Source organism: Typopeltis vanoorti, chromosome 18 (genome assembly GCF_054136105.1).
Source record: "Typopeltis vanoorti isolate ZY-2024b chromosome 18, IOZ_Tvanoo_1.0, whole genome shotgun sequence".
NCBI lineage: Eukaryota > Metazoa > Arthropoda > Arachnida > Uropygi > Thelyphonidae > Typopeltis > Typopeltis vanoorti.
Window position 1 is genome coordinate 69,136,347 of NC_143566.1, and position 27,695 is coordinate 69,164,041.

Sequence of the window (27,695 nt, forward strand, 5' to 3'; positions counted from 1 at the left end):
ACATATGATATCATGAATGCAATATTTTACACCTTAGAGAAGTGTTCATAAACTACAAGTAATATTAGGAATACAAATTATTTAAAATTTTCAAAATATAAGGGGGTTTTGTCCTGTGAGGATTTTGTCTGGACTCTCAGAAATCTGTTTCTACATGTTCTTGTCAGCAAAATCCTATTCCTTAAATTAGTGATGGCGAGCCTTTTCAAATATCGAACCCACAAAAATTAGAGCTCTTTTTTTTGTGATTTTTCAGCTTAAGTGTCAAAATACACTAGAAAATATCACTCTTGCTGAATTTAACCTTTAACTTAGCAGTACATGCACTAATCCTTCTGTCTCTTTCCATATATTATTTTATATTTGAATATTTATAGTTCAAGCAACCTCTTGTCCAAATAAATTTAATTCTCTTATATATTTGGATTTTCGTTTCCTCTTTTGACTACCGTCACTCTCCTTTTTCTGCTATCAATCCCATTCCTCCTATTTTTATTACAATAAATGTTCAGTGCCTTCCCGCATCCCATTCCATCAAGTGTGCAGTGATATTATAAAGTAGTTTATTGAATTACAATAAGTTAAAGAAAAATATGCATTAAAACATTTTTTTTTCTAGATTTAACACTTACAAACTCATTAATGATAATTAATGATAATTTTACCACCCTCTCTAAATACAAAGTAGTCAGAAAGTTAATATCTGTTGAGACATTACTTTGGCGATCTTTTTTTCTTTTTTAAATCAATAGATGTGGAATAAACCGGTGTATTAGCTAGTTCTTTACACTGAATGCTACATTTTGTGTTAATAGGCTTCATCTTGAATGCTTGTTTAGCCATTCACTCCTCACCCATTCTTTCCACATGTTCAAGCCATCTCAATTTGCATGCTCTAATTTCATCATTAGAAGTGGGAATCTATAGAGTTTGTATAGTTCTTGATTATATCTTCTTCTCCATTCATCTGTTGTGTCATCTCTTACAGGTCCATTGACTTTTTTGGGGATTTCATTTTCAAATATCCGCAACACTTTTGCATCTTGGTCTGTTATGCTCCAAGTTTCTGCTCCATATAGAACAATTGATCTAATGATTATCTTGTATATTTGTGGATACTCTTGATAGAATTTTGGAAGATAGTAAATGATGAAGCGGATGATAAGATCTATTGGAGACATTTATTCTAGCTTTTATCTCTGTACCAATTTTATTATCTCGAGTAATTAATGTTCCAATATATTTAAAGAAGGTGGCCCTTTTAAATTTCAGGTTATCAAATGGTAAACTGATTACTATCTGCTTGATTGTGATTTCTGGATACATTTAAATATTTAAATTTATCTGGCTGATTTGTAATCCTAGTTTTTCAGCAGCAACTTTGAGTTTAAATGTGTAATAATAAATAAATAAAGGAAAAATATACACGCCAGAAGAACTGTCACATTGATGTTGTTATGCAAAATTATATTTTGGGCGCATCTCAGTTTTCACCTGACACCAAACAAAAGCGCATATCATATGTCCTTTTGTTAAGTATTCTAAACTTTTGACAACATAGTTTATCGATCAACTGCCAACCTTGCATTCTTGTGGTATGGTTACAAATCCCTGTTGTTACAAAATGAACTATGACGACCAACCCTCTAACTGGAAGTCTGAAGTAGCTCGAAATGTTTGGTTAGAAAAACAGGGTTTCCGGATTATGTAATAAATATATAATAAATAATAAAATTTAAAAAAAAACGACAAAAAACTTAACTAATTCATGGTATTAATATAATATAGGATTACAACCATTCGTAGATAGGAGTCATATACTACAGGAAATGCCAATTATCTATTTTATTTCACTTAAGAGGCAGCTTGAAGCAGTACCATGGCATACAGATCTGTAAGGGAAGAATGTTCACAGTGCATGGGGGGGAGACAAGGGGTAACTGGAGGAAGCAATATCGTGCTGTGCTTACTAACACGCATAACTCATGAACAGTACAAGGATTAGGTAAAAAAGGTGACCAGCATCGTAAGGAAGGCAAAATCAGATTATGAGAAAAAATTATCTAAAACAGGCGAAAAGAAATCCCAAAGAGGTTTTTTTTTTTTTTTCGTTATGTGGCAAGAAAGAGGAAGAATTACTATGGAAGGATAACTTTAATGAGTTCAGATGGTGGAGAGGTAACAGACGCAGATGACATTGTTGAGCTACTAAGTGATCATTTTGCAAGAGTATATCCAAGTGAAGTTATTGTTATAACAGAGACCGATGTGAGAACAGAGGCTGAAAATTTGGAGGTACCTAGGATATTGAAAAATCTGAATAGAAATACAAATGTGGGATCAACTGAAATACCGGCTCGCGTTTTATGAGAATGTACAGGGGTACTGGCGATGCCTTTGACTGGGCTATTTAGGTCTAAGCTCTGGCAAAGTCCCAAGAGAGTGGAAGGAGGGAAAAATATTTCTTTGCATAAATGAATTATTGTAGTAGCAATAATTCTAAGTAAGTTTGTAGTAGCAAATTACAGGCCAATTAGTATCTCAGGAGTAGCGGTAAAAGTACTGGAAAAGATGGTAAATAGAGAATTCAGGAATGGGTGGAGAATATGATACTCTATGAGGGGGCAGCATGGCTTTGTGAAGTGTCGGTCATATCTTAGTAATTTATTAACTTTTTATATCAGATTGACAACTGAGTGGAATGAAGGGAATGGCTACACGATGATACTACTGGATTTTACGAAGGCATTTGACAAGATATCATATGGAACGCTGTTACACTAACTGCAACAAATGGGGATGGATAGGAAAGTGGTGATATGGATAAAAGGGTTGCTGACAGACAGATACCAAAAAAGTAGTATATGGAAGAGTAGAATCCACGAGAAGGCAGGTGACTAGTGGTGCACCACAGGGTTCTGTGCTTGGGCAACTGCTGTTTAATTTGTACATATGTGATATAGGAAATGACTTGAGGGGAGATATTCAGTTTTTTGCTAATAATGCAAAGTCGGATAGGATAATAGTTAATGAAGGTAATGTAGTGAACTTGCAGGATGATTAAAGCAAGCGGATAGTATGAGAAAAGCATAATGAATGTCAATTTCATATGGTAAAGTGTAAAGTTATGCATTTTGGGATATAAAGATTACAAGCTGTATATCACATCAAAGGAACCATACTCGAGGAAATTGATGAAACCAGGTATTTGGGGGGTAGTAATATCTGTTAATACCCCAGAAATCCCTAGCTTCAACAGTTAGAAGGCATATTGCTGAAGTAGCCAGGGTAGCTCACAGGAATAATTGGTTATTCAAGAACACGCTAATAAGCAGAGATAAGGGAGTTACCATTCATCTTTATTAAACCTTGATACGACTAGATCTGGATTACTCGGCTCAGGTCAGGAAACCAGACCTGAGCCGAGTAATCCAGGTTTCCTGAGGTTAAGAAAGTGATGGAGACAGGGCTGGATTTAGACTTGCTGAGGCCCTAAGCTTAACAAAACCCAGAGGCCCCCTACTGTTTTAAATTACATCAGCTGGTCTTTTTGTTTTTTTTATTTGAGGCCCCGGCAGATTGCGAGGGCCTAAGCTGTAGCTTTTTTTAGCTTATACATAAATCCGGCACTGGGTGGAGAGGGTCCAGCATCGAGTGACCACGATGGTGAGTGGTCTGTGGAATGTACTCTATGAAGATAGATTGAGGATTACAAAAGCTGGCTGGGCGAAAAAAGGGGGGATACGAAAGTAACATTTTAGTTACTTAAAGGCTTTTATAGAACGGATGCAGGAAAATTGTTTCAGCAGTAGGCTAAAGGGGATAAAACAAGAGATCAATCCTGGAAGTTAGGTAACAGTGTGGTTAGCAAGGGCATCAGGACTAGATTTTTTGCTTGCAGAGTGGTGAATGAATGGAATGGGTTGGCAGAGTCAGTTGTGAGTGTTTTGTATGTTAATGGTTTCAAGGAAAGGTATGATAGATATTGTGTTGATAGTTTGGGTCTACTTACTCTGTTTATAAAAAGGGAAGAAATACAATCATAAAAATATACAGGAATAAGTATTTTTCGATTCCTGTTGCGAAATATCTAGTAGAATGTTAAATAGGAAACGTACAAAATATTCATACGAGTTTATTCTCAAATCTTATAGAACAATTTAATGATGGATATTCATTCATAGATCCATTCATTGATAGATTCATAGTTTATGTTTCTATCTAAAATTAATAATGGATGTAGAATAAAAAGCATACAATCTAAAATCATGATTTTTTTTTTAAAGCATTTGATAAAGTTATAATATATTTTATTTAAAATGTTACAAGAAAGGCATACTGTACATACATGAGGATAATGAAGGGCTGATAAGATTGAATGGTATATTGTCATCTTGGAAAGAAATCACCTATGGATTTAGACAGGAGAATCCCCTGTCCCCAACACTAATATATATTTAAATGAAATAATATTTTTATAAATATGATTATATAAATAAACATATTTATCGTATTATTAAATTGTTTCATAATGCGAATTAAAAAACAAAGGTCAAATAGATTATATTTCGCTTTCTCGCATAGCTTCCTTTTCCGCTACATCCATCCATCTCCCTCTTGTGTGTGTACGCCCCCCCCCCCAGTATTTTAATTTGATATATCTTTGCACGTGGTTAGCTTCAAGCATAGAATTTATTACTGTAAGTTATTTTGTAATTTTCATATTTGTGCTAACAAAGATCTTTGTTTTATTAAAATTATTGTAAAGCTATTTATGTATTTTACATTCGATATAACCAAATAAAAATGCAAATTAGGATTTTTATTTGATATGATACAGAAAACTCATCGAATAATCAGAATATTAAAATCTATATCTGATTATATTAAGATGAATTGTTTTCTCCATTGTTCTTACTTTCCTCAGAGTATGGCGCGTTATATTATCTTTTTAAACACAACTCGATTTCAGAGAATTTAGGTTCTTTATGCATTTCCATAGCGTGCCAATAACTATCGTCTCGTGTGCCACTTCTGTCAAGTCCGGAATAGATTGGCCATCGTTGCCCTAAATAATACTCATTTGAGTTTCAAAATGACAAACTTCGTGCCCACATACGAAACATTTGACTTGAAACAAATGGGTTAGATTTTTTTTTAAATGCCAAGACATCTCAAGCTGTGTTAAAGTTTTGTTAATTACGTATTTTCATCGGCTGGTTATCTGTTTGGTAGAAAGAATGATCCAAGTTTAACTTAAAAACTTCCTTCTTCGTATGAGACCAGCCTTCCACCATAGCTGTCCGTAATAACGACGATGTCATTTGGTTGAAAAGACCTGTATTTAAATCATCTCTGGGAAGTGGGCAACCTTTATCAAGACTTTACAACTGAAGGTGAGGTAGCCGGTTCCTTCTCACAGAGGTTTTCCTCCCACAGAACAGGCTAACGAGCACGTAATCACAAACATAATACATTGACCAGACAGACTCAGTTGCATTATTGTAATTCTAAGCAACTCAATCCAACTGGTATTAGATTGCCCATATCAGTTTAGCCACAATACTAAGAAAATGTTTCTCACATCTTCGGCAAATTCTTATCCATGTTAGTACAAATAAATTCAAATCATTCAAATCAGTCTAAATCTGTGCGCCAATTTACAGTAGTTATTAATGAGACAAGAGTGGAAAAGTATAGACAGACAAGTCTCCAAATGCGTTATCCTGCAAATGAGCTCAAGTTCATAAAAACAACAATCCCCATATAATTATTCTCTCGCCTTATTTAAAGTTACATTATATTTATAACTGCAGTGGATGTAAACAAAGGCAACAGAAAAGCACGTATAATATTACAAATCCTTGACATTGATAGCTCTGAACCAGGATGATAGTCAAAAAAGGCAAACTATAATGACATATGTGTTGCTTTTTTTTTAAAGGGGGGGGCACTAGAAGGTATATGATGATAACATTTAAGAGATTTCCATTTAAAGATTAATTTCTTTTTTTTTTTTTGTTCCCTCGTTATCATTACAAGAGTAACATTACAAGGATTATCATCATTATTTATCTATGAAACTAATTTTTAACTGAATTTGTTGCAATTCACGTTTTTGCCACACATTTATATCTTTTCGTTTTTCAAAGAAAGGCAAATGCTGAAGTTTTCACAAACTCTAATTAAAGAAACTCAATGATTATAAAAACTACACATGAGGAAAACTTTCGATTGTGAGTTAATGATGAAAATAAAGAATCCAGGTACACGTGTACATATATTTTTTTTTATAATTTTTTCAGAATTTTAACTGTAACCAAACTTTTGAAAGGGTAGGCATCTTTACAACTCAGAAACGTCGTGTTCTCTGTTTAGGCACGGCATAGAATTAGCCAACAAATTTTCACATTAATTTATATTTTTATTTATTTATTTCATCATGGGAAGGAATAATCCATATCTAAGAAAAGCACTTCACTTCTGAATAATCCCTTACACTTTCATAAGGACCATTTGTCCATTTTTGATACGTAACCTAGCTTACAAAATTCATTTTCCTTATTTATTTTAAATTCTGATGCTTTGGGAGAATGTCCCAAGTAAACCAGGTGCAGTGCACATAAATATGGCAGTTCATTTCACCTGTTTTGTGTTTATTAAATGACAACATCCAATGGATCCAATCATTTTGAATATTGCAAGGCTGTAAAACGAAAAGTTGTACGTTCTGATGCACTTATTTAAAAGATTTCTGTAATAAAGATTAAAAGTAAAACAGTCTTTTGCGGAAGAATTTAGCCACCTAGTGGGAGTGGCACATTGACACCATTCAGAAGGACAATATAACTCTTTTGTTATCTCTCCTGAGAGATTACTGTTTCTTAGAGCTTTCATCATAGCTAACATACCAGAGGTGAAACTTCCGTACCAAAAGGAACAGCAATTGCATTCCACGGATAGCAACTCCCACTCTGTTTAAAAGCCCTAAGGACGCTTTTAACCTATAAAGGTTACTGCCCACATTGCTAACAGATTCGTTTCACTTAAAATGTGGGGATAAATTGTAAAGCTAAAAGGTTTGGAACTAATGTACTAATCTTATCCATACTTCAATTTAACAATACCGAAACAAAAATGTTCATTCCTTTAGAATGTTCTCTAGCTAATCCATTAAGATATTCAAAGAATTGCAGTTCTTTTCTGTAGCGATATAGACATTTTTTCCGATTACACAGTCCACAGTACAAGGTACGATTTCCTCCCTCCCATAAAATTCATTCATGAGTGTGTAATGCACTTAAAAATCGAAACAAAGTACATTTTCAGATGCATGACAAAAACGAAATCTTCTTTTGTTAGTTATAATGCAGATAAAATTGAAGTAGTTATTAGTTAAAAATGAATATATTATATTAATTAACATGAAATATTAAAAGCAAATATTATTTGTGAATCTTTTAAATTTCCATTTCTATCTCAGAAAAAAAAAACACTAAAAAGAGAATTTCAACAAATCAAGAATTATTTGAAAGATATAATCAAAATCGATTTGTTAATTCAAATTTAAAATAAAAGACTGAAAACAAGACCCTTTAAAAATCGCATATACTTCCAAGAACAGTACGCATATCAAATTGTTTCAAACTACGAAAAACTGTTACTTCGAGATGTTAAAATTTGCATCTGGTGAGTAAACAGTAAGGATATTTCACATATAATATTTCCGATATTTGGTTTTCGAAGTGTGGGATGAATATTCGTCAGTGCAGGGTACACCGCACCCGGGCGACATTTTATGTAGCTAATATCTAATTTGGATTATACAATGCAGTATTAGGGACGACCGATAAAAGTTTGCACCCGGGCGGCAAATACCCTTGGCGTGCCCCTGCGTCAGTGGGTAAAACACCGAAAATATGGCATGGTCAGGGAAAGGAGCTCTTATAGCTCTTTTCCCCAACTACTTCCATTGAAAATAAAAAGGCAGAGGATTTGTCTGTTTACATCAGAACTTTTTTTTTGTCTTCACTTCACAATAAGTAATCGGCTACAACTTTTTTTTTTAACATTAGTTAAATGTTTACATTAGTAAACATTAGTTAATGTTTGATCATATCATGAGCTTCTAACACAGAGAATAAATTAATGGCTTCTACTTTAAAATACTTTCGAACTTTTATTTAATTTTTCTTTTCCAATCATTGGGTCTAATTGTATAACCTCAAATCCACTATTCCCGCCCTGACAATCTGAATGAAGTTGTTCCCCAAATATACGTATATAGTCATCGTCGAATTGTAGTGGGAGTGGCTTAGCTACCATTCCGTGAAAGACAGCAATGCAGGGTGAAGAGCTTAGCGGGCTGTACGAAAATTCTCAAGGGGCCTACTTAAAGCTTCAAAGCAAAGACCGAGAAATCATAGTGACATCACTTGGTTAACAGAAATGAAATTTTTTGCTATCCAGTACGAGAATTCAAGAATTGCAGTCTTTTGTGTAGCGGTATATTTTCCCCCGATTACACATGTGGTACACAGTACAAGGTGGACTGTAATATTCTTATTACATGAAAAAATGAATAACTTTATGAAAACTTCAGTTTATGTTAATATTATTTCATTTTGTTACGGGAAGAGGAGGTGCGATTATATCTGCTAAAAACTTGAAGATAATTTCATCCCTTCTCACTGGTTTCATTCAAATTAAAGCCGAAGCAAAAATATTTGTCTGTTAACATATGAAAACCAGCTATTTCGCCCTACAAAATAATCAATCTGGTTATTAAATTTTTCCTAAAAGAATTTACTTTTCAGACAATTAAATTCTTCGTAAAGAAATTCGAAATTGATCAAATGGACTTAATCGTGCGAGAGAATAAGCACAAGAACCATAATTGATAAAAGTAGCCTTTTTTGTAAAGATATTTCAAGCGCAAACTCGAGTTTTCTGATATTAGATAAACTAAACAGAAAAATAAGAATCTAACTTCTTGTCAGGTATTTTATATATTTTCCTAACACCAGTTAAAAGCACTTCATAGAACGAGCCGGGCTGTCATCCTCCAGTGGGTGAATACACTTGAAACCCAGACAGATCCATTAATAAAAGGTACTGTTTAGAGTATCTTTTTGGGTTACGTTGAATGACGTGAACGCAAAAAAACTGTTACATTTTTCGGAAAAATGTGTCAAAAATTCATGTTTTTCTTTTTTTTTTTTTTTTTTTTTTTTTTTTTTTTTGTCCGTAATGTCACGGCGTTCATCTTTGCTAAAATGCACGTCTCCACCCAGTCATCGTAGTGGAGATCAACACAAATCGTGTTCTCAACGAAAGCAATCGCACAGGCGACTGCTATAAACACTGATTAATATTATGTGATACCTCCAAGGAGTCCACGAACTCATCACCGGAGGACACTCTATTTCATTTCACTACACATATCTGACTGTCATCCCTACTACTGTCCGACCACAGATGTGAGACCCTCGGCTGACAATGTGCCAAGAAGAGTCAATTAATGTTGAAGGGAAGAAAGAAATAAGGCGATGTATGAATTCGTTACCCACACGCGAAATCACGTGCTTTATACGTAAATTTTCCAACTGTTGTACAAGCAAAATAGTTAGCGCTTTAAAAATTAGAATTTTCATAAAAGAAAAGTTAATTTTCCGACGTATAATAATAAGCATTCATCCCACGAAACACATCGATTACCCTATTATCGGAATGGATTCACCTTCTGCCATGCGCAGAAGTGTCGAGGGGTCTCGCATCTGTGGTCGCACAGTACTTAATTCTCAAACTACACACAACTATAATCAACGCCCATACATGACCGACTATTTCATAGAGGGGGGGGGTTGTAATGCCCACATTCCATTTTATTTTTCACTAGGTCAAGAAATAATGCTCAAAGTTCTTTCTGACTCTAGATTGTGCTGAAATTTTGGCTGCGAGATTAAGTAGTTTTCTCTTAGCTTTAGAACTCGTTTTGTAGATCATTGCTCCAATACAAATGGAGATCAGTCACGCCTAATCCATTCAAGGTCATCTCTTTAGCTAGCATTTGGAGATTAAAGGACAGAATAGATAATGATATAACCCCCTTCTTTAAATTACGATACAGGATCTCACTGCGGAATGTTTATTATTATTACAAACACCTCTTGGAGTCAAGAGTCATCAATTGAGGCAACAGTAAGATGGATTCTAACAGAGACATCTTTCTTCCTCATCTTAAATTGATTCAATGTTTGTGCACTCACCACCTCATTTGGCAAAGCATTTCATGCACCAATCACTCTCCAGAGAAAAAAGTCATGCCGCACTCTCTTATGCACCATACCATTATACAACTTCCAAGAATGAACTCTTGTCTCTATACTCTTCCCTCCATCAACCCTCTGAAAATATCCTGGATATCTATCTGGCAAGTTCCTCTTAAAAATTAATGTCTGAATCATATCACCCCTCTATTTGCCTATTTACCAAACTCTGTAAATTACATTCCCTTCAACTGGTCACCATAGCTAGTATTTTACAGACACGATACTGCTTTTGTTATCCGCCTCTGAACTTTTTTTCACTTGTTTCTCTTCTAGAAATCCAGATGATCACATCTGTGCACAGTAGTCCAGATGTAGTCTAATCAAAGCTTTGACAGTGGAATGACCACATCCTTTTCTCTGCTTGTCAATGTTCTCCTTAGTATAGCGGCATTTCTTTGTGCTGTTTTTTTTTAATCACTTTTGAAATGTATATCTCTTGAACTTCTCTATCCACTAACATCCCAAGATTCCTCACTTCCTGTAATACAACGCCTCCAATGTGATATAAAGCGTTACATTTCCGCGTTCCAAAGTGCTAAACTGGAATTCCCACTTATTTATCCACATGGCTATTTTATTCAAATCTGGAGCAATTTTATCATTTCATATCCCTCATGTTAGGAGGTGGAGGAAAACCTTAGGATTTTAAAAATTTGCTTGACATATTTATAATACCTCTGGGAGAGGGGGGGGAGGGAGAGACTTGGAAGTTATTTGAGCCAAGAATAAGTAAAACCTGAGGCGTACACGGTACGATACATGCCTCTTGGGAAAGGCATCCTAACATATTAAAATGTAGTTTATCCGATTTGGTTTGATTACTTATACAATATGCCGTATTTATCAGAAATCCTATTCAAAGTTAGTTTTCTTAAAAATTTTAATTATTGAATATCAACATTTCTCCCTGTATCTCAAGACTGTTACGTCTTTTAGTTTAAGCACTCATGAAAATTGTAAACCGATTTTAACATATAATAATCTTAAATAATAGTTAATAAATATGTAAATCTGTACATGATAATCATAACGCATCTCTTCCCCTCCCTCTCTCTCTCCCCCTAAGGCTATAACAGCTGGTCGTTCGGTCCCTCGTTATGAAACCGGATGTGACTTTTCTTGTGAGTACAAAAAAAAAAAAAAAGATTGCCAATCCCAAGCATGGAAGACACCAAAATGATGTAGACCAGAACCGTGAGTCATTTTATTTATATTTTGAAACTTAACTCATAGTCATTTCCTTTCGCTTTCTCAACAGAGGAGCACAAACCACTGCTCAACATACACTCAACACCCACGTCTCCTACTCGACTAGAAGACTCCACCAGTTAAATTTCTCTCTCTCTATCTCTCTCTCCAGATTTCAAAGCAAGAGTACTAGAAACAGATGGCAATGGATTAAGACGAAACACCTTACGTTCAGAAAAATACATGCATTATATTTAACTGTAATAAGGTTAGCTAAATTGTGTATATCTTAATAATTAATTGGTTTGGCAGTATTGTTGTAGAACGAATTTCATTCAAATACTCAAAAATGTATTTCTTCCTCTTGAAGTTAATTAGATCATTCATCTTACCCATCACTATGATGATTTTTTTTTATAAAATTATCATTTTGTACTTTTTTCCCTCTTTCTAATATAAAAAAAAAATCTTAGTGATGAGTCGTAGGACTCCTTGCAGGTGTCACGTAGTAATAAAGGAAATTATGATGCGATACTCAATCCTACTTGAATGTTTCTTACATTGGATCTTCTGGCAAACTGTCTAGGACTCGTTTACAAATTAGGCAATATTTTCGAGAGGAGATGAAAGGATTCAACACGTTCGATTGCAGCCTGGATTGGTTGGCTCTAGATTGACTGGTTTACCTGTTTTGTGGGATGAAAGAAAACTATCCCAGTAGCATGTTTTATTACATTATTATTACTACGTGGCACTTCCAATCGTACACATACCAATAGTTAATAAACGCGCCCATATTGTGTACACTTAAGATATAAATGTACACAATATGTACACAATTCCGTTTTCTGGGGGGGGGGGGGTTTGACAGCTTTTCTCCAAGTGACGTTCCCTGGAATGATAACATGCATCTAGCTAATAGGCGGAATTCTTTTCGTCCTAATTTTTGGAAATCGCAAATGAAAAACTTAATTAGTAATCGTATCCAATAATAACTTTCTGAGCACAGCATAAGATGGTTTTGTTAATGGGGGAGGGGTTATGATAGATATGCTTACTTTTATGAACAGATCACGAGAGAAATAGAAAGGTAAATTACTTACAAGAAGCTTCATTTGTAGGAGTTAAGGGAGTGTTGATACCGTTGTATGTCTTTAATTAGGGCAGTATTGGATTATGGTTCTAATGATGTTCATAAAATCGTGGGTACAAAGAAAATTAACTAAGTGCTTAGAGGGATTATATCACAATAATTATGAGAATCGGTTGGCTAGTTACAATCGAACGATTTTTGCCTTTTAGTCTCAACAAACCTTTTTAGAAATCGAGGGCAGCTGGTGTCTTGGCTATCCTAAGCCCATCACTAAAAAACTGACCTCATAGCTATCGATGATTTTAAGAGAGAGAGAGAGAGAGTTGACAAAACAAAAAAAAAAAAAACTGCCGCTATTTGGCGATCCTAAACCCTGACACTTGTATTGTCCGTGATAGTACGAGTTCTACGGTCGATTTATCTCAGATGCGTGGATAAAAACCCATACGTCTGGAGGAGAAGTATGGGTTTTTATCCACCTACTTCCGTATGAGATTGGCCTACTCACCATAATAATAATAATTAAAAAAACGTCCATATAAAGATTCTTTGCATCGTAATGAGAATTGAACCATGGACTTTTCCAATAGAATGGAGAATGTCTTGCCATTCTTCTGAGCTACAAAAGCAGTTTTTTTTTAAAAAAAGAAGTCGAAACTATGTTCGCATATTTGTATGTATGGATTGTTTTTATATATTATCCTTCGTAGCACCCTACGGTCATTTTCGGTAAGTGTGGGGAGGTCGTCCACTACGGGTAGTACTTGCAGTTGACTCTGAGCTTCAATCTCACTATCGTATCACTGATTGTTGACCTGGGATGGCCCAATTTGTCAACAATTTGCCGAACAGATAAACCTACAACGTGGCATCCTATCACAACGCCTCTTTCTAACTCCATCAGTTTCCTTCTCGCACCCATTTCACCTATGGAGATTTGCACTGACTTGGAAGCGTCATATTCCTCCAATTTATAGCTGCTGCAAACACGTGACTCGTTTTATGGCACAATGCACCTTGCCCATGGGGTGATGTTGACTTCTTTCCAAGCAGTGTGTGTGTGTGTGTGTGTGTGTGTGTATGTGCAGTGTTTTAAATATATGTATAAAGAGAAATCCCCCCTTTGCTGGTACCTCCCACAAAGTCCGAACTAACACTGTAATATTAGCTTATTTACAACATAATCAACAAGTTGCAATAAATTACAAGTAATTTACAACTGCCAAATAAAAGATCTCAACAATTTCAGGGATGACTCATCAAGTTCACACAAAGCCTGTCACTACATTAAACTCATAGATATTATACTCGCCACCCCCCTCTCTCTCTGGAAATATTTGTCCACTCGCCATGAGTAAAATATTCTGTTTTTCCTGTTGATCGAACTCGCATTCAAATTTTATGAATGATCCTAGTTCGTTCCTCTCCTAGCAGGTATTAAAAAATGTTTTCATCACATCCACCTCATCCTCCCTCTCTGCACCCCGCAGGAACTTAATCTGTCCTCATAATCAATATCCCACAGTACTGAATGAAGTCTCCATGACGGGAGGCAGCATGAAATCACCATGCACTCACAGCGATGTAATCACAATCTAACACGCGGGATCCAATCGTTCTCTTTACCTCATGTTGTGTTAGGTAATAGTCTTCGAGGTACTCAAAACTTATTTTTCTTTGCTATGTGTCACTTCCTGCTCTCAATCAATATTATTAGGATGAAAGCCGTCCAAAAGAATCACCTGCCTCTTATTGACTAATTTTATTTGTTGAAACATTTCAGTCTCATCTCTTACAGTATATCATGGCCTGTACAAACATCCAATCAGACATGGCGTTTTATATAAAATCCAATATCGTCGATGCTTTCAACCGCTCTTTTCTTCTAAGTTCATCTTCCGCTATCATTACTTGTTATCCCATTCTCTGCTTTCTGAATTTCTACTTCTGCTATTCCTAATCTACACACACGTTTACTTAACATTCCCCACTTACTTATAATCTATCATTCCATTCCTCTAATAATCTCTGTTTCATATGCGATCCATGAGGTGATTGAGTAACAAGCATGTGATCATATTAACCTCTAATAGTTAAATTTTTATAAGTTACTGGAAATTCAAAAATGTTATTCAAGTCATTTGAACGTCCATAGCTCAGTTGATTTAAACGAGCCCTTTGGCTGGAAAAATCAGGTGTTTTCAATGAATGATAAGTTAGCCGGTCTTCGAGTCCAGAGTTTCCCATGTTGGAAACTCCGGTTTTTTGTCTCTCAAAACATGCAAACCGGCCAGAAGACAAACCTTATCTTATCTACTCTATGCTTTTTAGCTATCACATGCATATATGACTGCATAAAAGGCACGCGAGTGCTTTTCTGCGGATGCCCTCCGCAGAAAATTTTCCATGGGGGAGGAGGGGGAAAGCTTGGAGACAAATAGATACATCAATAAATTTTTATTTAATTATTTAATTTTTTGGTTATTTTTTCACAAGTAGATCCGGGGAGACCCCCCCCCCCCCCTTTCTGCTTACGCCCATGCCCTCCACTGATATTCACTTGAACTCAGACCTGCAGGCATCGGAAGCATCCTTACATTACGGAAATACTTTGATGATGTGATCAAATACATAAAATGGCTGGTAATGCTACATCATCATCTACTACTAAAAGCTAAGAAATGATTCCATATATCACTTTTTCTTAAAAACTGTAACGCGAGTTTAGAGTGAAACAAAAATTTTTGATTGAAGTGGAATTTGCGCACACCTATAAAAACAACAAGTTTATGTAGATTGCCTGCATAACATCAAGTACGTCAAGGTAGCAACTGTCAGTAGCGTTTATTTTCATTAAGGACAAGAAACAAATTTAAATTTCTATGTGCAAAATTTACGCCTCTCACCAATTAAGAGACTGATGTCCTTATATGGATTCTTCGAAACAAATCTAAAACAAAAATTGGCATTGCACGTCCAAATACGGAACCAGTATGTTGTCAACTTGCGAAGCCTACGCATTGTCAAAGTATGTCAAGAGATATGAAGAAAGCGTTCTTATTTTTAAAAAAAAAATAATAAAATCTGGTTCTCCTAGAGAACTTCACAATTATATGTGTTTAAATTATCAAAAGGAACAATTTGATATGCTACTTAATAAGTTGTAACGAACTTAAGTTTTCTAATAAATCATAGCATAAGCAATTGTAGTTCTCAGACTTTTAAATAGGCATCGATGGAATAAATTTATTAGTTCTTTTAATTGCCGTAGGAAGGAAAGAAAAAAAAACGAAAATATTTCACTATTTTATTTTAAATAAGTGGTGATCAAATCTGATATATATCATGTCACTTTGAAATAGAAAAGATTTTCAAGTGCTACTGCTAAACATATGTTTAGGCACAGTACACAAGGTAAATGAAATTACAGGTGTCCAGAAGTGCAATAAAAATAGAAGGGTACTTCTTAGAAAACTAAACATAATGTCAGGGAAAACATTTGAAAGTTTATACAGAATTTAAGATAAAATTTATTTCCCTGCCCCTTAAAACTAAATAATTGGTTTTTATTTTTATATATTTAACATGGGAGTAAATCAAACTATATACATATACACATCCACTCGCTTGTGGCGAGTAGCTAGAGTAGACAATAGAATATTCATGGAAGTTTTTCCACTTGGCTATGCTACTAATTATATCCTTGGATAAAGGTTTTTATCCAAGAATATAATTTATCCTTTATCCAAGTGTAAGCAAACAAAGTTTGCGCCCGAAGTACTTTCAGGATTGGGGCAACTCGTGGTAAAGGTGGTATAAGTTCTCATCACTTGCCTTAGTATCCCATACTGCAAAGCACATCTTGCGGACATGTATAATGCCCCAGTCCTGAAAGTACTTCAGGCGCAAACTTTGTTTGTTTACACTTGGATAAAGGATAAAACCCAATATATAATTAGTAGCATAGCCAAGTGAAAAAACTTCCATAAACTTATCTCAATCCAGAGAATTTTAATAATAGGGTGTTGACACCCTTTGGCAACTCGTATAGGTAAATATGACTTCTCCATTACTTCCACCATAATATCACCTCCTCTGGGTCTGGCTCCCACTGATGTGCTTTTGCGCAGAAGTGGTTGCTTTTCCTGAGATGTGAGAGGCTCTGCTTACGGGTAGGTTTTTGCCTGTCTCTGAGATTATGTCTCTGCTTGGTGGTGGGGTGAGCCTGTCATTGAGTAGAGCCACCGCTGCATTGGACGATGGCTCCCCTCAATGACGCAAGAATTGAGCAAAAAAAAATTACGCAAAAACCTTCTCATTGAGAAATGGTTGGTGTAATTTACGCCTAATTTTTAAAGAGGTCTTTACTTAAATTGCACCTCAATAAAGGTCGAAACCGGTCTGGGTAGTGACTCTTCCCTTAATGCATAGCATTATACATGTCCGCAAAGAGATGTGTTTTGCATTATGGGATGCATATAAGTTCTCATCAAGTGATGATGAGAACTTATATGCATTATATTAAACTTATATTAAATTTTTAAGAAAGTTCAGAGGCATATGTCATATAAAGGGTCATTGTAATAACAAATATTAATCTAACAAATTATATTTTCCGAAAAAATCAATGTTGTTTGCGGTTCTTATTCTTCTTATGTATTAACTTCTTGGGATGATTCTTACACAAAGGAAGTGTTCTTCAAACAACGATACAACACCACTAATCACTTTATGGAACTCCTCTTTGACTTATTTGGGCATCATTACAAACGCATGTATGTGAGTGGGGGAGGGGTCTTGGTCGAATACTTTTTATTTTCTTGGCGAGAAGGTTTTTGCGTAATTTTTCGAGCCCCCGTATATATATATACAGGGTGTTCGGGATAAATTTGACATATTTATAATTAATTATATTTTTCCGTAAGTTACATGTATTAACACACACTTCTCTTCATTTAAAAGTTTGGACCCTTCTTCATTCATATACAAGATGTCAGAAAGGATGGATAGCTGGAACCCACCTGAATCATGGAAGAGAATAACTTGTATCATGATGATTCGTGCCCGCCATCAAAATAAGGATATTACGACTGCTGCCCAATGCTCCCTGAATACAGTAAAAACAATCAGGCATGAACTAGAGACTTGCAATGGTGACTACGAGGATGTAGCAAGAAGAAAGATCCCTAGCAGACGATCTGATTGCGTTCGTACAGCAGAATTCCTCGCAAATCTGCAGGAACAGGTGTTGAAGAACCCTGGCATTGGAATTCGGGCTTTGTTCGTGGAGTTGCTAACTGTAGTCAAGCCCTGGATAACAAGGGTAGCCAATCGTAGGCCGTATGTATGGCAGCAGGATTCGGTCCCTTGCCACACCTCTGGGAAAAGTCAAAAATGGTTGTCTGAAAATTTCTACGACTTCACCAGTCCAAATGTTTGGCCTCCAAACTCCCCAGACCTTAACCCCATGGATTATTTTGTATGGGGCGCAGTTGAAAAAGACACCAATCGCACTTCCAGTAATACAAAAGCCCAGTTAATGGATAAAATTAAAACAGTTTTTGCGGCCCTTCCCAGGGAGACTGTAGCATCAGCTTGTTCGAGGTTCCGAAGCAGAATTGAAGCTGTGATCGATGCTAATGGTGGTTATTTTGAGTAAATCTTGTTGATAGTATTGTAATTAACTCTGCCTGTAATGTTTTTTTGTCAATTCATTAAATTTAATAGATACAAAGAAGATTTTCTTTTTCCTTACGAAACTGTCAAATTTATCCCGAACACCCTGTATATATAATCAGATTTATACGAAAAATAATTGTGGTGCTCCGGTTTTTCCGTCATACACAAAATTTACTATAAATCCATTCTGGTTTGGTTTTAATAACGTGAGGGGTTTTCGGACTCCATGGAGGCTTGGAAGTAATACGAATATCCAAGTATAAATATGAATTTGGGTATTTCGAAGAGTTCATGCCGTTACTATTACCACCTTAAATGAACATAAGTCTCCTTTGGAACTCCGATGATGCCAATAATAATAATAATAACGAATATAGTATAAACACAATATTGATAACGAATATAATTTTGCTGGCCTGATTTAGCCGAATGGGTATAGCATACCTGCTCTTCAAAACAACAGGCTCGGTGTTGAATCCCGCACTAGACATGAATGTTTAAGAGATGAATTTCATCGCCCGGTGTTGAGACACTGCTTACTGGAGGCTTGAAGTAACTTGGTGTTTGGTCTCCAGAGAAGAGTTTTCGGATTATGTAAAAAAAAAATAAAAAAAAAATCTTCAGCCATTTATAGTCTATATTTACAACTTTTGGTAGGCGGAAGTCACATAAAAATAACATAATATAAATATTAATGAAGCACATCACAATTCTTACATCGAAAGGCAAGGAAAAAACAGTTCGGCATACCACAAGTATTGATCCAATCGCATTTTGGCCAGCACTGTTTTTAAACAATGCGAACATTAAAGGATTCGACTATGGGGAATTATGATTATGCAAATCATTCTAAATGAAGGGGAGAGAGAAGAATTCATGAGATAGGATTTCCAGATGAAGACCCTGAAGTCATTCCGTAACGCCCTCTCCACTTAGAAATTCTTCTTTTTATTATTATTTTGGATAGAATTTGAATCACTTGGTCACCAATTCCACATTACGACTTTGCTGACTGCTAGAATAACTTTTTATTCTAGTTTTCTTATCATTATCACCTAACTATAAAATCAATCTAAGACTTCAAATATTACATCGTTCCTCTCTCCCCCTATTCATATAATGGTCCCATTACTATTATTACTAGCAATAATAGTAATGTAGAAAGAAAAAAGAAAGTTTCGATAATTTACACAGAGCTTATGAGAATATAATCTTCGGCATCGGAGTTACCTTGGAAATCAAACCCCCCCCTCACGCTATATTACATAAGTTTATAAGAAAAAAAAAAAACTATGACTGTTACATACGGTTATATTTAAAAAATCACCAATAACTTATTCTATCCAAGCTGTCAGTCATATGGCGCTCCCTAAAAACCTTAAATTGCATGCAGTCAATGCGCCGCAGTAAAGCTCCGAAAACCTATGATTCTGTATTGAATATGTACTGTATGTTTACATTCATTATTAGCATCAGATATTACTATCGCCATGGAGGCAGCCTTATACTTACATAACCTTACGCAACTACCGTCAGTGCTACTATCCGCAGTCTTATCTTTTTATATTTCAACAATTCTTCTCCGTTTATGAATGTCCAGTCCTGCTGAATGCTAAAAAATAAATTACTACTTATTTTGGTCGATTGGTAGAGCCTCTGTTACTAATGTCTCAGTTAAGTAAGTTTGAGCGCGGTTAGTAGTTGGAAGGGGTCAATCGTTCGATGCTGTTGGCACACTCTCCCTCGATGAGTCTTTGGACTCCCTGGAGGTGTCGAATAATAATAATAATAATAACTATTATTATATGAAGAGCCAAAGGCTTCAATTAGGCGACGTGAAATTATTTAAGTTAAGGGATATTACATCCAATATTGTTTCATAGCCGAATAAGAAACTATATAAAGTTCGGCGAGTCCAAGCGTAAGCAAATACCTGGATAGTGCAACACTGAGGTAACTCATAGCAAGGGTGTGGCGTGCTCCATATTTTCGGCATGAAACTCTTTGAGTTTCTTATTCGGCTATGAAACAATATGGGATGTAATATCCCTTAACTTAAATAAATAAATGCTATTTACAAAAGGACAAGCTCAGATTCGAGAATTGTTTTACATTCCAAATCTTTTTACACCTATTTAAATAATTAAACCGGATGTTGATTTACACTGCCTGCAGAAGTCAGACATATCATTAGTCGTTCTTCCGGCTAAGATCATGAACCTACAAAGCATATTATTTGACACCTTTTAGTCCAAAAGCTACCATATTATCAATTAATTTCCTTCCTTTGCTTGAATAATGTCTCTTAGCATCTTGCAAGTGTCATTTATATGACCCATTTACTTAGGTTAGTCATAAAATTAACCCAATAAGTATGCTAGGTCAGTGACGGTAACTTCAGTTCATAATTCGCAAGAACCCCCCCCCCCCCCTTGTAACACTATATCTGCAGTTTCTTTAATTTAAAGTTTGCCTGGCATATGACAAACTTTAATACTGAAGAAATTCATTCCACGAAATGTAAAGGTTGGAGGGCTTTACTTATATAAGCATTATTTTTTAAAATTACTGCAGACAATTTATTTTTCATGGAAATTATACCAGGCACTATCCCTTGTGATACACTTAACAAAAATATGAACGTCAGGTGCGATGTCTTAATATAATCACTTTTATGTGTTTGGTGATAACACAGATGTGAAGTAATTCGTCGGGAGCTGATAAATGAAAAGAATGCTAATGTTTGGATGTCAAATCATCATATTACATTTTACTTCCCAACTTAATACATAGTCTTTTTATTTCTTTATTTCATCAGAAAGACAACTAAGTAGCTAAAACAGATAACACTAATGAAGAGATGAGATGGGAAACAGCGGTAATTAGCTACAAATGTATAATAATAGCAACATATATTTGTGTTCAGAACTTTTCTGGTACTTGCAACAGCAAAAATAACAGCAAATAGAATTATACTCCTGTGTTTGAACATCAAGTAATCTTACCAACAAAGCTTCCAAGTAGTTATCATACAGCGAGAAACATGCTAACATCTCCTTTTTTGGAACGGTACTCTTGATCCCAAGTCATTTCAAGTCATGACCGCGCCTGGACGCCCCACCTGATTCACGGAAGTGACATCGTGCTGTGTAAAGTTTCGGGGTGATTTAGTGTTTATTTTTTATTCTTTCAATTTGCGTTTGGTTTGTCCGGAATACTTAAAAATTCTTTTCTATTGTTTTTTTGTATATGTAACTCGCGCATACTATCTTGCATGTTTCACGGTGCTTCAGTGAAAAACTTTACACGAGAAGATCAACGCTAACGTACTAAAATTTGCCGCATCCGTCTAAATTAAGAAAATAACAATGCCTGTTTTTCATACAAAAACAATAGAAAGTATATTAGAGCCTGTCGCTCAACAGGTAGGTTTTTCTGATTTATATGTATATATATATTTATTTATTTGTATATGGTTAAATTAAAATAACCACATTTGTAAAACCTGTATATGACATTTGATATTCTGCTTTGGACACTTTTTTTCTTTTTCTGTTTTCTTTTTCGAATTCCCATCTTCACATCTGAACGAAGTTTGGATACTCAGATTATTTTAACTGCATTTTGCCAATAAAAAATAACACAAGCGAAAGGGCAAATTATTTTTTAAATAATGACTCATATTCATTGTATTTATCTGACAATTTGTTTACATTGTGCTCCATAATTTTTACTCCAAAATATATATTGATGTTAATATTTATCTGTATATCACAAACAGCATATTCAGATACTTCTTTATTTATTTATAATGCAACTTGTTTTCCAAGTATACTCGAAAAATAGTTTGAAAGTTTTAGGGGGAGTGAGAAAAGTTGCATCTTAATGTGTGTTCTTTGCAAACTTTATTGAATTTAAGTTGCGCGATTTACTTGTTCTTAATTTGTTTTTGTAAATGTTTATATTTACCTATACCTATGAATATCTAAATTAAAATTTGATTTTATTGTTATTGTTACTTTTCTTTTTTTTTTCTTTTTTCCAATACTGGATGTAAAAAAACTATTTTTTATTAAACTTTTCAATAAAAAATCGTTTTCAGTTTTAACATATCCATGTGAATTGTAAATTCCAGCAAATTTTGTTTTCATATATGAATAATGGTAATAAAATTCACTAGGAAAATCAGAAATACAGTTCCAAATTTTTTTTAATATATATATTAAAAGTAGGAAAAATTAGCATGGATTTTTTTTCTTATTATTTCTTATTAAAAAAAATACCACAGCATTAGTCTAAAACTGATAACAAGTCCCATAATTTCAGAATTCACTGAAATAATTTTAGCATGCTACACTATTGTTATTATTATACAGATATCTCCAGTCCTCCCTCTATGAGCCTGCACTCATAGAGGGAGGACTTTGATTCAATAAAATCATCTCACCACTTATTTTTAGTAAATAGAATTTCCATTTGCATTAATCTGTGTGTTTTCTACAGCACTCTACAATTTTACAAGTATGAATCTACATAGAATGATGCCAAGTTAGACCTATATAAAGTGTCATTAAATTTTCATTTCTTTATTTCTTAAGTTTTGATATAGCATTCTTTTGATCAAATGATGATTTTTTCTGTTCATACTGAAATTAAGACAAATCAAATAAAACCAGGAGTTGCCAAGTGAGTTACCAGGTCAATTTAAAAAAAAAATATATATATATATATTGGCTTGGTAACTCCCTTGGCAACTCCCAGGTTTACTTATTCGACATTTTGATTCAATTTAGAATGAAAAAATTCAGAATGCTTATCGTAAAATACATCAGAGAGAGAATCTATAGTCTCAGTCCAGTTTATAAGTGAAAAGCTGAGTTTTTGAGAGGAAAAACCCAGATCCCTGTAAAAATTAGCTAACACATTTTCAGCTGAAAAGATCATATAATAATTTTTCATATCCTAGACAGGAAATTGAAGCTTTTTGAAATAAATAGCATTACTGTTATTGATTGAGCTATAGAGTCTCTGCCAGTTAAATGATAAATTAAATGCTGCTGCTGCTGTATGTGCATGCACACAGTAGCAACTGTGATGACGTGTATGTGTGTAGGGGAGAGTCTGAGGATTACTTTTCTATCCCATATTTACACTAAATAGTTGTCATACTTTGTGTAAATGTTGATTAATAACATTTGCCCAGCACCTTTCAGAAAAAAAGTACCATTACACAGCCTGTCTTTATTACATGCATATAAAAAGAACCTATAAACACATTAGTGCCATGTCTGGAATGCAGTTGAGGAATCAGATAGAAGTTTATTAACATTGTTTTTTGAAGAATTGCAAATTATAACTGTTAGGAATTACTTTTTGCTGTAGGCTGTTCCAGAAGATGGAGATAGATGGAATAAAAGAGGAAGAAGAAAAGCAGGTTTGGTATGTTTGCAGTTGCACAGTAAAAAGGTGCTAGGCAGCTGCCGCTCTTGTATTAATAAGTGCCTGTAGCATAGACAGAGCTGAAACACTGCACCTTCGAGATAGAGGTTGAAGTGAATCTATAATAGTGGGATTGTCTATGAGCCGAATTTCTCTCCTGTGGACAGCATCAAGAATTTTTAGAGAAGTTTTAGTAGGTGCTCCACCCCAAACATGTTCACAGTATTAAATACTTATCTACAAACTATCCATGGGGTATTTGGGATTTGTATATTGTTAAGAGTTGGTTGGGTGAAAAACAGCATCTTGAACAAAAGAGAATGCCTAGTCTTTTGGATGATGAGGAAGCTATTGTTGAGATGTGTTTGTGCTAGAGAGGTTGGAGTGAATGTTAGTTCAAGCAAAGAGATTTGATCTTGTTTTGGTGATTTGTATATTACTGAGGATAAGGGATTGTGAGAGAAGAGGAAAGACTGTTTTGGCAGCACTGAATGTGAGAAGATTGTCCTTGCTTCATTGAAGGATATATGTAGATAGGTGTTTAAGGCACTAGTTTTAGATAATCTTGATGCTTGGGATATCTGTGTGGTTTATCAAATGAGTAGGATGAATGGAGAGTACTATTGTCTGCAAAAGCTGTAGATAGCATTAGTGAGAGTAGGTTGTTTATGTACATGAGAAAGAGGGTTGGTGATAGGACAGAGCCCCCAGTTACTCCTGCATTGGTGGTGAAGTTTCGAGAGAGGTAGCGATTAACCATGATATGCAATAAATAACCGGAGAGGAAGCTAGCAACCCAGTTACAGAGATGGCAGTTTGTTTAGAAGGCCTTGATACCAGATATGATCAAAAGCTCTGGAAATGTCAAGAGTGACAGCACAAGTTTCATCAAACTTTTCCATTGCATATGTCTAGTGATGGGTGATAATGCTATCCATATAGATGATGAATAATAGTGCATCCTTGTCTCACACCTGATTTAATATCAAACCATCTTACTGTGCCTCCAATTCTAGCTGCTGATTTACTCAAATAGAGACTGTATTTCTCAATATACGGTGTGTCATTTACACCATATAACTATATCGTTTTGAACAGGTTTTCTCTTGGCACCTTGTCATATGCCTTTTCTAGATCTACAAAACTTAAATACTGATCCTTGTTGTATTCCTATGATTTCTCAACTATTTCTCTTAAAATGAAACTTTGATCCTGACAAGCTCTATTTGGCCCAAACTCAGCTTGCTCTTCTTCAAGTGTCCCTTCCACAATTTTTCCTAGCCTTTTCTCCAGTATACTTGTATCACTATTATGAGCACCACCACTCCATAGGGAAATTCTTGTATAATTCTTATTGAATGAGAATATTCTCATATTCAATTTTATTTCCTTTTTTATAGAGATTACTATGAGGGCTCTGCTCCAATCATCTAGTATTTGACCCTCTGACCAGGCCTTCTGAATTATGGAGCATAGCCACTATAAAACATTTATACTTTCATATTTGAGCATTTCTGGTCGAACATCATCCACTCCAGCTATTTTTCCACATTTCAGGTTTTTGGTGACTTTTTCTACTTCAAGTATTGATATGTATTCCTGTTGAGTGTTTTCTACCACTTGGCTGTCATTGCTTGTTTCTTTTAGCAATCTTTCAAAGTAATTACTAATTACTCTAAACATCAATATCTTTATCTTCAGTTTTGATGTCAACTTTATCATTTCTGATTCCTTTTGATGACTCTTTCTACCATTTTTAAGCTTTCTCAATAGTCTTTAGAATATTTTGCAAAACCTTCCTGATATTTCCTAAGAATTAAAGTTTCCCAAACCATGGGAAGTTTAATAGAACATTAATGAACATTATTTATATAGATTAGGTTGGTTTATTAATCTCCTACTGATTCTAAAAAAAGTCTTTCAACTTTGTATGCTTCTGTGAAGCATAGTAGTTTTTTCTGTTTGATTCTCTGCAAAGTTTTGAAGGCATGGTTGGCTAGACCTGACTGACAATAGTTGCGGCAGATGTATTTCTTGTGTTCTTCAAGGGGAATTTTATTATTCTCCCAGTATAATTATAATATGATAAGTTGAAAGAACCTGGAAACTTATAAACGTGTGGAACAGAGAGGAGAGGAAGTGGATCCTTAGGATAATAGATAAGTGTTGGTAGCTTCAGATGATATTTGAAAGCAGTGCAGAGATTATATTTGTTTAAAGTTTTAAATATTTTTTCTGAAGTGCCCTAGACAGGGAATAGTAATGGTTACTGTAGTCTGTATATTGAGAGGGATGTGAGGAACAACTATTTTGTTGATGTTTTTGTTGTAGCCATTGGACAGGAGGGTATTGCAAATAAAGGAGATTGTAAGGAACCTTTAGTTGAAAGAGAGATTGAAGGCTGTGTTTACAAGGGTTTTAATAAAACCATATTGTTGAGGAGGGGGGAGATGGGAAAGTTTGTATATATATCTATCTGTGTGGGTGGATTTTATGTAAACTTGGAGAGAAAGGGTGCTATTGGGAAGAGTGATTAGTGTATCTAGAAAAGGCTACTATTATTTCTTTTTCTATAGTGAACTGGATTCTGAAGTTACTAGCTGTTGGAAGAAAGAGTTTAATGTGTCTTAGTCATGTAACCAAAGAACACAAACGTATCTTATCTAAGATAGAAAGTTTGAAAATGGCAGTATCAAGAGCATGTTTTTTAAAATGATCCATATAGAAATTGGCATTAAGTGAAGTAGCCGGTATGGATGGCAAAATGAAATGAAAAGCCGGTATGGATGGCAAAATCAGTGATGTCAGGAGAGAATAGCATTTTTCAGTAAAGTACCAGAAAAGGGAATATTGATAAATTAAGAGCTTTGATATTATACAAAAAATACATCCATTGCCACAGCTATGTCAGTCAGGTCTAGGTGACTATGACTTTGTACAGATTCAAATGAAAACAACAACAAAAAAAAACACTACTATGTTTCACCACAGTAAGTACAAACTTGAAAGACGTTTTCTAGAATCAGGAGCAGATTTAAAAATGAACCTAATCTAAATAAATATGGCTGTGTTAAACTTCCCAAGATTTGAGAAATCTTTAATTCTTAGGCCTCATAATACCAAACAGGTAAGGCTAGTCAACAACACCCATTCAGGGTGCCTCCATAGGACTTTAGGCTCCTAGTTTAACTTCTTCCCCTTATTTTAGTTTATTTATTTTTTATTTTTTTGTGTGTGTTTTTGTATGTGGTATTCATTTTGGAAGAAATTAAAACCACATTTACAGTGATACAATATTAAAATTTTAATATTGTATCACTGATGATGTCTCTCTGACAAAGATGAAATATAGGATCTATTAATCTTGAGTTTAGTTATTTCTCTGTGCTGTAGTCATTCAATTAAACTTAATTATAACATATAATTAGGTTCTTTGATTTCATAGTATCAGTTATTGAATGGGAAAGATATCAGCTATGCATGGAAATCTTTAAAAAGATGCTTAAATGATGTGATATCTGAATATGTTCCTAGAAAACGAATAGAATATGAGTGAAATGGATGTTCAATCTCATTAAAAAAATCCATAGGAAGATGATGATGTGGAAGGAATATTCTAAGAATGAGAGGAGTATGAAACGTATAATGGCTGGAAAAGTTAAGAGTATTGTACAGAAAGCTAAGTTGGAATACGAAAAGAAATTGACTGTAGGCTAAAGTCATTCCAAAAGAATTTTATTGTTATGTTGCAAATAAAGAATGAATGTGGAAAAATAACTTTACTGAATGCAGATGGTACCCTAATATCAGAAGCAGATGAGGTAGTAGTTCAAATAATGAGTGTTCACTTCACCAAGATCCATCAACCTGGTATATGTAACATAGTGCACAGTGCTACTACCCACTACATTGGATGAAGAGAAAGTGGTTCTAAGCTGCTGCATAACCTGTATAAGAATTCGGCA

The 27,695-nt window shown here is 34.8% G+C and overlaps 2 protein-coding genes across 8 annotated transcripts in view; one reads left to right on the plus strand and one right to left on the minus strand.

The window, feature by feature from the left end:
• LOC150096750 (uncharacterized) overlaps positions 1–21,355 on the minus strand; it is a 326,095-nt gene extending 304,740 nt beyond the window's left edge. For all 5 annotated transcript variants that reach the window (XM_090408265.1, XM_090408260.1, XM_090408266.1 and 2 more), the window contains exon 1: positions 21,297–21,355. The gene's annotated coding sequence lies outside the window, so the exon portion shown is untranslated. The remainder of the gene's footprint in view (positions 1–21,296) is intronic.
• Positions 21,356–21,424: 69 nt separating this feature from the next.
• The window catches only part of Vinc (vinculin), a 274,672-nt gene continuing 268,401 nt past the window's right edge, over positions 21,425–27,695 (plus strand). For 2 of the 3 annotated variants that reach the window (XM_090408246.1, XM_090408247.1), the window contains exon 1: positions 21,427–21,716. In XM_090408246.1, the coding sequence (XP_090264372.1) occupies positions 21,660–21,716 (57 nt within the window). In that variant the 5' untranslated portion in view covers positions 21,427–21,659. Of the gene's footprint in view, positions 21,717–27,695 lie in introns of all 3 variants that reach the window. The other variant, XM_090408245.1, reaches the window with a different exon arrangement.